At 47.2% G+C, this 11,028-nt stretch overlaps 1 protein-coding gene across 26 annotated transcripts in view; it reads right to left on the reverse strand.

Moving 5' to 3' along the window:
- RBFOX2 (RNA binding fox-1 homolog 2) overlaps positions 1 to 10,181 on the reverse strand; it is a gene marked incomplete at its 5' end in the record, with an annotated part of 262,448 nt that extends 252,267 nt beyond the window's left edge. For all 26 annotated transcript variants that reach the window (XR_014297427.1, XM_082665972.1, XM_082665965.1 and 23 more), the window contains one exon: positions 9,999 to 10,181. Coding sequence is in view for 25 of the 26 variants with exons in the window: in XM_082665972.1 (XP_082522098.1) it covers positions 9,999 to 10,181 (183 nt within the window). The remainder of the gene's footprint in view (positions 1 to 9,998) is intronic.
- Between the last annotated feature and the right edge of the window lie 847 nt (positions 10,182 to 11,028).

Raw genomic sequence — 11,028 nt, forward strand, 5'->3', positions numbered from 1 at the left:
GTGGGGGAAGGCTGGGCAAGAAATGGGGGTGGGGAGGAAACTAAACAATTCCTGTCTTCTACCCCAAATTATTACCCACCTTCCTCAGAATTTTTATGGAGCACTGAACTTCAGAAGGAAAAAGAGACGGGGAAAAAAGGCAAAGAAAACTCAAGGCTGTAAATGTGACTGTACAAAAATCCCCGAGAGGATGACCTATGAAACTAAGCTCCCTGCAACAAGGGCTAACTATGCAGCTGCTTTTTTACTCGCCTAACCATCCAAGATAAATAGAGCAGGCTCACAGAAGCCCACCAACTTCCAGGAAAATGGAACCAAAGTCCTCTTGACTCACGACAGGCCACATACCCCTGAAATAAATCCCTAAATGAAATCCATACAGGTCTGCTCTGGAAATCATCCTGGCTGACAGCAACGAATGCCCCCTCCTCCAAACAGCTGCCGATCTGCAGAGGAAAAAGCTGCTCAAAATAAAGCAACTGGAAGAACTTCCCATGAGCCTCAGTTCCAAAAGTGTTCCAACTCCAGCATGCGCTGGAGCCCACATGCAAACCCCACGGCGCCCCGAGACCACGTGTGCAGCTCCTCTCGTTCTACCAGCGTGGCTCCTGCTCCCCACCCCGAACCCCAAAGCTGAGAGACTCCCACAGCTTCCCCCGCCCATCCCTCACAAGAAATCATGCTTTGCTTGTGGTATTAACAATTTAGGATCCAGCTAAATCAATGCAGCCCCAAAGAAAAATAAACAGTATGCCTCCTCAAAAACCATATGCTTGGAATAAAATATCCAATACTCAGTGCAAAACCTCTTTTCCTCGGCAAAGCAGAAACCAGGGAACCAGCCCCTATATAGGAAAAGTCCCACATACCAGGGTATTATCTAGGGACTTAGGTCCCTAAAAAATCCGAGTATTATGGTTGAACACACCCATGTGGAAGTCTAAATTTCAAAGGCTCGGTTTCCACCCTTGGGAAAATAGGTTTCTAAGCAGTTACTCAACCATTATCATTTGGTTATTCAAAATTGTCATCTACTTCATAAGTGGTACTTATCATGTGTGCTGTGCCTTGAATCCTCAGCTGAAATTTCTAGATGCCACGTATGTGCAGAACACGTCAGAAGGAAGTGATATAACTGGTCTCTCTCATTCCCTTTTTAGAACCTGCTTTATTCACTCAGAATCCAAAAAGCCAGAGGCACTATAAAGTATGCCCATTTGCCTTTAAAGAGGCCCCAACTAAACTAGCAAGGGAAGTCTCAAGGCTGGAAAACAGGCGAGGATTACATAGGAGCACAAATCAGAAGCTGAAAGGGAAGGAGGTGGGGATAGCAAGGGCCAGGGAGAGAAGATTCCTGTAAAATACTTCTATGAATCTGTCTCCAAAGCTGAGATTTAAAAGATCTATATCAGGGACTTTCCTGGTGGCACAGTGGTTAAGAATCTGTCTGCCAGTGCAGGGGACACAGTTTCGAGCCCTGGTCTGGGAAGATCCCACATGCCGCAGAGCAACTAAGCCTGTGTGCCACAACTACTGAGCCTGCGCTCTAGAGCCCGCGAGCCACAACTACTGAGCCCGCCTGCTGCAACTACATAAGCCCACACGCCTAGAGCCCGTGCTCTGCAACAAGAGAAGCCACTGCATGAGAAGCCTGTGCACTGCAACAAACAGTAGCCCTGGCTTGCCACAACTAGAGAAAGCCTGCACACAGCAACTAAGACCCTACGCAGACCAAAAAAATAAAAATAAAAGAACGCATCAATTATCCTCATTTTCAAACATAGCCAAAGAATGATCTGAAAAATAGCATATATTCCGTGAGGTGTCTCAGTTGGGTATTTTTCCTGCATCCATAAAAACAAGCTATAATAGCTTATGAAATTCACTGGTTGGGAACGGAAAGGCTGAAGTCCACAGTCGATCAAATGGGTTTACTCCCAAATGGTGGTAATACATCTGAACTGCAACACTCCAGAATCTCTCAGCAGCACCGTAAAAGGTAGGTCAACAGCCTGCTCCAATGAACTGGAACAGGTTAGCTCTAATTGCCCCTTAATCGTGTGGTTCCTCTACTTTCCTCAGCCACCCCATCACAAAGGCACTTTTTATACATATGCACGTGCTCTCAATTAATATCTGAGCACAGGAAATGAAACATCAGGTTGCCATGCCCACCCGACACATTCGGCAGTTAAGTTCCACCCCAGCTCCGGTTTTCAAAGACCCCTCTCTCACCTTTAACCCTGATATCAATGGGAAGATCAGGTACCATTCACAAATCCCACAACACCTAGTCTTCAGAGGAGCTGGAAAGCAGACCAAGGACTAGACCCCCCAGGGAAAATCTGGAAAAACAATTAAAGCCATCTGCTGGCCCCAACCGAGGAGCAGGAAGACATAGTTCACTTCAACAAGAACGACAGTTTCTTACTCCGGCCCAGGCACAGTGCGAGATCCTATGGATCCCAAAGGCTCCCCTGATCTCACAGTCTGGGGGGGGTAGAGGGGCAGACAGTTGAACAAATGTTAATCTAAAAGTCCTAAAACAGAGGTCTGGACATGATGTTCTGGAAAGCAGCAAGAATGTGGGAGGGATGGGAGCAGTGACAAAAGGCATCCAGGAGGAATCAGTATCCCAACTTATTCTTGAAGATTGAGCCTTACAAATGAGAGAGAGATGTGAGGCAGGAATTTCAGGTGGAACAGAAACAAAAGCACAGAGGTATGAATGAGCCTGGGCAGCACAGCGTGCTCAGGAAGCTGCAAGTCCCTTGCCATGGACTTGGAGGTGGAGTGTAGAAAGAAGCTGGAAAGGCAGGCACAAGTCAGGCCAGAAGGACCTGGTAGGCCAAACGGAATGGACTTTATCCACAAGTCAAAGATAAGCTATCAAATCATTTTGAGCTCTTTTAGATGGATGAATCTGTTAGTAGTCAGGAAGGTGGGTTTGAAGAGTCCAGAAAGAGACCACAAGAGACAAATGCATCCCAGCCCAATTTCCACAAACAAAAATGAGAACAAAACGTGCCATCTATTGGATGCAATACATTTAACCAACAAACCTTATAAAATTTGGAACAAAATGACATTTTCGCCACTCCTGCATCCCAAGTACCACCAAAACAGCCAGTGCCTCTGTCACCCACACTCCCAGGAGAGATCCCACAGCTTCCTGAAATGTCCACATGCCCAATGCAGGGACAGTGACATTTCAGGAGTCCTTTTAGTCCTTAGCAAAGAAGAGAATGTCTCCTCTTCCTCTCATTGGAGAGACCACCATGACCAGGTCCATTCGCCTCCTCCACGTGGATGTCAAACCAATTAGATTTCCCGGTTTCACACAATGCTCATCTCAGGTAACTCCCAACTCCGGCACTTAATAAATCAGAAGCACATTAACCACTCCATGCTGATTGAGCAGTAAGCAGGAACTCGTTGAGTGCTGTGTAGCAGGTTATAAGGGAGGCAAGAAATAAACATTTACTGCCGAGCTCCATGATGAGAACTTTAAATAATCTCAGTTTCTCATTATAGCAGCTCATCAGCGTATGCAGTTAATTCCCCCAGTTCACAGATGTGTAAACAGGAGCTCAGATGTTAAATATCTTACCAAAGGTCATTCAGTTGGTTGGTAGGTGGAGGAACCAGGATTCAAACCCCAATATGAGAAATTCTAAATAGTGTTTCTTTCACTACACCATACTTCAAGTATGTATGGATAACAAACATAATGACATATTATTAAGGTTGGTAATAATAATAGCAACAGTATCTCCCCTTTAAAAATTGAGAGGGGAAGCACATTATACAGTCTCAGATGAAGGGATCACTCAGAGAAGACACAAATGAGTGATCACAACTGGAATCTTCAAATGCTCCAAAAAGGTCACTCCTGAGCATTAGTGGCCAAAAACTGTTCAGACTCAAATAATCAAAGCAATCTGACTATACTCCAGTGAAATATATCAAATCCTCCATACCCTTCCCCTCAGGGTCTCTTAGACAACATCTGAAAACACTCATGGCTGATTGCTTGCTCTCGCTGCGCTCTCTTAAATGATTTCTCAAACTACTTTACCACCCAAATTACAGAAATATGTCCAGGATTCACATGGCAGTTCTGATCCGATTTGCCCCAATCCTGGCTCAAGCAGCTTTGCACTACCCTCCTAACTAGATCAGCGCCAGCCAATGGGTTTATTCAGGCTGATCTGTGATGGATTAGATAATGAAACCTTAGCCATGTAAGCTGCCTGCTTGTACTGGGGCTGTGGGGGAGAAGAATAGGAAACTCAATACTCCTAGGGGCCACCTAAACACCACATGCACTGGCCATCCCTCCTCCATCTGTTTGCTCACGCTCCAATTACTGCCATTTCCTTTCCACCGTCTCGCATGCTCTTCCCTTCTGTCTCTGAAGGAAGTACACATTTGCCCCAGAAAAAGATGTTTACCACGCTTTACAAATGCATATCAAAAAACAATTCAAACAAGTCCATTCACTAAAATGACCATCTTTACTTTTTCCACAAATTATTAAAGCCTGATATCAAACTGATGGCCTGAGAGATGCCAAACCAGAGATTCACTAGCAACATTCTTGTTTACACCAAGTAGTACATTGAATTTCTTTCCCAGCCCTGTAATCTTGAGGCCTGTCTGCATCAGTCTGCTTTATATCAAAATGAAAGTTAAATCTCTAGTTAGCTTTTTGTTGTGTTCACATGTCAGTATGATAGAGAAAAAAAAATGACAACGTGGCTAGAAAAACGGGAGAGGAAGTTAGGAGACAAATTCAACTCAGGCTAATCTCTTGAGTTGCCATGAAGAATAATTCTACTTTGAATTCAGATCTTTCTCCTTCTCAAAGACATTCCCAGTTTCACAATCACAAGCTTCCTTGTGAGGCTTGAAAGAAATTAGTAATTTTTACATGACTGTGCCTCAATTTCTCCAACTACAATATTTACCACTCTGGTAGTATTATGGGATGAATGTCTGTGTCCCCTCCCAAACTAATATCTTGAAGCCCTAGCCCACAGTATGATGGCATTTGGAGGTGGGGCTGTTGGGAGGTGATTAGGTCATGTGGGTAGCACCCCCATGTTGGGATTAGGACCCTTATAAGAAGAGGAAGAGATCTCTGTGTGTGTGTGTCCACTAGCATACATGGGGAAAAGGCCATGTGAGCACAGAGCACACAGAGCAAGAAGGCAGCTGGCTGCAAGCCAGGAAGAGAGCCCTCACCAGACACCAAATCTGCCAGCACCTTGATCTTGGACTTCCAGCCTCCGGAACTGTGAGAAACAAATTTCTGTTGTTTAAGCCACCCAGTCTATGGTATTTTGTTAGGGTGCCTAAGCAGATTAAGACATGTAGAAATGAAAAATTCAATAATTTTAGTGAGATATAGTTCAAAAAATCACTTTGAAGGAAAGCACATCGTTTTTATAACTCTACCCAAATGGTAGCACCACGTTCAGTTTCAGCACCAAACGCTCGAAGTCCAAAGAGACATCCACCTAGGAGGAAAGAAACCCAGAACCAAGCAAATGGGAAGATAAAGTACTTCAAGAAATACAGTATCTACAGAGCAATTACAGGCTACCTGGAAGCCCTTCCCTGAGACCAGAAAGTCTTCCTGCTACTAGTGGCTGATTCACCACTAACATGAACAACTTCTGAACTCACTTAGCTACAATGGATTTATGACTCTATGGTCAGAAGCAGTTAGTTAGCCATGTAACAATCACATTCCAACATTTCACTACCATAAAGAATTTTGCTGAAAGCTATAAATAATAATTAAGGTGCACCTTGCCTTATGAAGCAGCTAAGTTCCTAGAAAGTTGCACAAAAATTGAATTTTTGCTCATCAAATTGTTTATATTCACTAGAAGAGCTGAACAAAAGAATTTATTCCCCGGTATGTTTAATAAAGCCCAAATTTTTCACATATATCAGACGTGCTTAAAGTGAAACAAACCTCTAATATCTATATATATAACTCACTTAACTTTCTACCAGGTTAGAGTACAATATTTCCAAATACCCCCTTTAACAACTAACTACATCTCTCAAGCTGTGTTTCAGTTTTCAGGTTGAATTTGTCTCTTCCCTCCTACTCTACAGTGCAGGGTTCTCTAATTCTAAACTGTTTCCAGGGCTGTGTGAACTCCTCTGCCATCCACATAAAGCTTCTGGATACTGGCCTTGAAAAGGAGTGACCCGTCCTCTCCTCTCTAGGGTTCCTTCTTAGCATAAGGATTATAACAGAAGCACCACAGACTCTCTTGTGTCCCTGGTGCTCCACTTGGGGAAGTAATGATTTATCCCAAAAGTTTAGTGGCTGTAACTCAACAGGGTTGGAATCTGCAGCTTAGAGCTGTAGCTCTAAGCCATAGTCTTGGGAAATTAACTCCTGTTAAAAAAAAAAAAAAAAAAAAGGGTTAATCCTTTGACACTCAAAAGATTGGGGAATTTCTGGAAAGAACTTTCACCCCTAAATTTCATGATTTTTTTCTATCCCTTAATTATTTAAAAAAGGTAAAATTTCAACTTCAACCTAACAGGCATTGAGCACTTACTATGTGCCCAAAACTGTGAGGTATTACAAAGGATAACTACGAAGAAAATATAGTTCCTGTCTTCTAGAAGCTTACAGCATCACTAGGGAAGCAAGAATAAAACAATGAAAGGACAATACAAGATGATGCATAATTTAGCATCAACACAAACAGGAGGCAAGAGGAGGGTCTGACTGGTGTGAACTAAGCTGTCAGGGAAGGCGTCCCAGAAGAGCTATGACCTCCGAGAAACTCCATTTGTGTTAAGATATAAGAAAAAAAACATGTGCTTTAAGACAAACCCATATACCAAAAAGCAAGTTACTCTAGATTTTTTATGTGTATGTTTACGTGGGCCTATAGGCATGTCTACACCGCTGATATTTCCTAAAACTGCCTCACCCCTGCTCGTTCTCCTCCAGCTACACTGGTTTCTTGTTCTCAAACACATCAAGCGGCACTCCTCCGTCAATGCCTCTGTACCCACAGTTCTCTGCCTGAACGCTCTTCCCTTAAATATCTGAACAGGACCATTCCCTCAGGTCATCCAAAGGTCACCTATCAGAGACGCCCTAACCATCCTCCTCACCACTCTCTACCCCTTCCCCTGTTTTATTTTTCTTCTTAGCACTTAGGACCACCAAATAATAGTTGATTTCTTTACTGTCTGTCCCTTTCAATTAGAATATTAGTTCCATGAGAGCGGAGTCTTTGTTTTGTTTACTACCATATTTCCTGGGCTCTAAAACAGGGCCTGGCACTTAGCAGCTGTTCAATAAACATCAATTAAATGAATATTAAATATCCTATCCTTCTTATCAGAATGATAGGAAGGTCCCAGGGATGTAGGTGACCTAGGCTTAAATTTTATCTTTTCATGAACATTATTTTTCCTTTACTCCCAATTATACTTCAAATTTCAACCTCCCCATAAAACTTTCCTTGACCATTTTGGCAAGAATGACCACCTCTTTCTTCTGGCCCCAGTGGCACAAATCCTCTGCATGCTTTGGCTCTAAATTTTGCAATGTCTTGCGACACACATCTACCCTGTGGTATCTCTACTTCCATTCCTCTGGAACTTACCAAAAAAATTCACATATATATATATACATATATATCTACATATATATATGATATGCATACATACCTATGTATGATACACATACATATACGTACCCACACACGTGCACTTTTTTCTTTTTTTATAACTTTTCACCCATTTTGGCTCCCCACCTAGATTGCAGACACCAAGTACCTTAAGGTCAGGGAACTTGACATATTTTTTTAGAGATAACTTAGAAATCATCCTGTACCAACACTGTATTTTACAACCAAGGAAACAGAGGCCCCCAAAGGGATTTTCCCAGAACCATACAGGTAGTTGAAGGTAGGGGGCTAAATCAAGGATGATCTGAATACCTGTGTCACATGGTATATTGGAACTACAACAATGAGAATGCATAAACTGAAAAATAAATAAAGATCCACAAGTACACAGAGTGAAAAAAGGATTCTCTGTGGGATAATTCTAAGTTGCCCATCTGTACCCAAAGGACCTAATCCACTGCTTCCTCTGCATACTCCAAAGTCCCTATACACTGCTCCATTTCCAAATACTACTATCCTCGGCCAATTTGAAGGCAACCAGCAAACAATGGGCCCCAGAAGGAAAGGTGGGGAAGGCAGTGGGAGTCTCACTATTAACCACGATTGACAGAAACGATAAATGAATACAGACAGACACAGATCTATGCACACACCAAGCAGAACATGCTCACCAGCACCCACATCCAATCTTCTCTCCTCGTCATCCAGCGTTAACCCACCTCACCTTAAGTCTCCCCATATTCCTCTATATTTTCTCCATGGCCCGAGCTTTTACTTCTCACAAGCCCTCTGCCTGAGGGAGTTCAAATGGAGAACAAAAGGAGGCAAACGAAACAAAAGAATTCAAAAATAAACACCAAGAGGGTCACTTTACCCAAGTCAACACAAGTAATAGAGCGGCCTCTGCAAGGGAAACCAAGAAGCGCACAGCAAACATGCCAGGCTTAAATACAGCTCCGTCTCTAACACAGGAAGTCAGACAGAGCCTTGAAAAGCAGAGAGAGAAGAGCACAGGAAGTCTTTTAGCACTGCAGAGATTTCCAAGAGTGCTGTAATGGAGAGAGCACAGGAATAGGAATTAGAAGACTAGGCTTCTAGCTCTAGTTTTACTACCAGCTAAGTGAGTGGCCCTAGGCAAGTCACTAGTCTGCTCTGGATTTTTGATTCCCCATCTGTACAATGAGGTAGTTAAAACATTTTGGGACTTGAATAAAAAAAGATGAAAACTGTTGACTTTCTCCCACCAAAGAGTTCTATTTTGCATAAGAATCTTCCAAGTCTATCCAGGTTAAGAACTCCAGTCAAAGATGATGTCTCTGGTTCCTTCTATCTCTAACATTCTGTGATTCTAAGAGAATTCGGCAGAAGTCTAAACGACTGCTGGTAGGTAAGCCTCACCCTTTCATAGTAAGTATGTTCTGAACAGAGACCAAATCCTAAAACCTGGGAAGGTTTCACGATCTTCCTCCAATTACGAAGTCAACTGACATCGTCACTACATTTGCCAGTCCCTATCCAAATCAACCAGCTTCTCCCTGAGTCCACAACTCAGAATCCAGTCTTCTAACAACCCTATAAATTTTCTTTTATACCCCAGGACATTAAAGAACTAGTAGGTGCCCCAGCTATATAAAATGCAACTGGCAAAGTACAGGAGGGGCAGGTCCTGTGTCGCCAGACTCAGTAGCTCCACAAAGTTAATGAGCTCGAGCACCACGGCGTCCCCTAACACTACCCAACTCCTCGTACTTCTCACACTCCTTGTGGAACTGATTTAACCCACAACCTAAGCCACATCCCCTTTGGGCTCTCGAGGAGGTTTCTCGCTTTTCACTCCTCTCCTTTCTATGTCGCTCCCCTTCTCCATCCCAGTTGCGTGTCGAGGGGCTGACAAAAAGGTACTCCCTCTTTGCGGAAGGTTTTCCACCACTCTCTCCCCGTCCTTGACTGGGTCTCCGGCTCTCTGGACACCAGACCCAGGATCTCTTGGCTTCCACCCGACCCCAAGGAACTAAGGAAGGGTTTGAAGAAATGGAATCCATCTCAAGCATGTTCAATTTCCTCCCAACACCTATTGATGCGACGTGGCCCCCCGTCCCCTCAGGGATCAGGACCCTCCGGGGCACACCAGGTTCCACCTGCACCCTTCGCGTCCAAGCCGGGGCTCGCCCCACCTTCCAAGCAGGCCCCGACCGGCCCCCTCCCACCTCCAAGCCGGGACCCCGGGCAGCCCTCCCCGCTCCAAGCCCGGGAGCCCCGAGCCGCCCCGCGGCCCCCGCGCCGCACCCCCGCGGTAACTGGGCACCCGCCCCGCATGGTCACCTGCATCCCGCCGCCGTCGGCCGCCGCCTCCTCGGTGCGCGGCCGCTTGCTCAGGCCGGGTTCGGCTCCGTCTCCTCCCCCTCCGGGCACCGGCAGCTCCAGCTCCGACTCCCGCTTCATCCCCCGGGCAGCGGCGCCGGGCCCGAGCTGAGGTGGCTGCTGCGGCTGGGCGCCTTCCGCCATCCGCCCGCGCCCCCCTCGCCTCCGGGAGCCCGGCGACCCGCCACAGGCCACCTCCCCCTGGGCCTCGGCCCCGACTGTCGCGACAGGCGGGCGCGCGCCTGCCCCCGCCCACGCGTGCGTACGTGCGTGCGCGCGCGGGCCCGGCTCCCCCTCGCCGGTGGCGGGCGGTCGCCGCTGGTCGCTGGCAGGCCGGCTTCCCGACTCGGGGCAGCCGGCGGGTCGCGACGGGCACTCGTTCGCGCCCCTACGCGCACACACGATCTCCGGCCCGGCCCGGCCCGCCACGCGCCCCGCCTCGCGGACTCACGAAGCTAGCCCGCCAGCCCGCGCTCGTTCCCTTACACTGGCCCTCGCCACACGCCGGGCCGAGGGAGGAAGGGGGCGGTCCGGGCTCCCTAGGCGTGGGGAGGGGTGTTTATTTGCCGTGAGGTGGGGCTCGAGGCCGGAACGAGCTGACTGGCTGGGATCCTCCGACCCGCCACTGTGGCAGCCCCGGGAAGGCGGGGAGAGAGAAAGAAGGAGGGAGGGCCCGGGATCTGGGACTCCAGCCCGCGCGGGAGGCCGGGGCGGCGGGGGAGGAGGGAGGGGGGCGGCGGCCGAGCCCGCGGAGGGGGCGGGGCCAGCGCCCCTCGGCAATCTCCGCCGCCTCCGCTCCGGGCGCCCGAGGGAGGCCGGGAAGAGATCGGGGGAGCTCGGGGATTTACGGCGCGGTCGAGGGATTGTCCTGGAGGTACCGCGCGGCTGGAGTTGCAGGGCGGAGGGGGCGGAGTCTGTTTCCCTAAGGGCGGGGCCACAGCCTAGAAAGGGCGGAGCTTGAGAGGCCCGAGGCCGCGTAGCATCTCCCTCT

The sequence above is a fragment of the Grampus griseus genome (genome assembly GCF_964374135.1).
Source record: "Grampus griseus genome assembly, chromosome: 11".
NCBI lineage: Eukaryota > Metazoa > Chordata > Mammalia > Artiodactyla > Delphinidae > Grampus > Grampus griseus.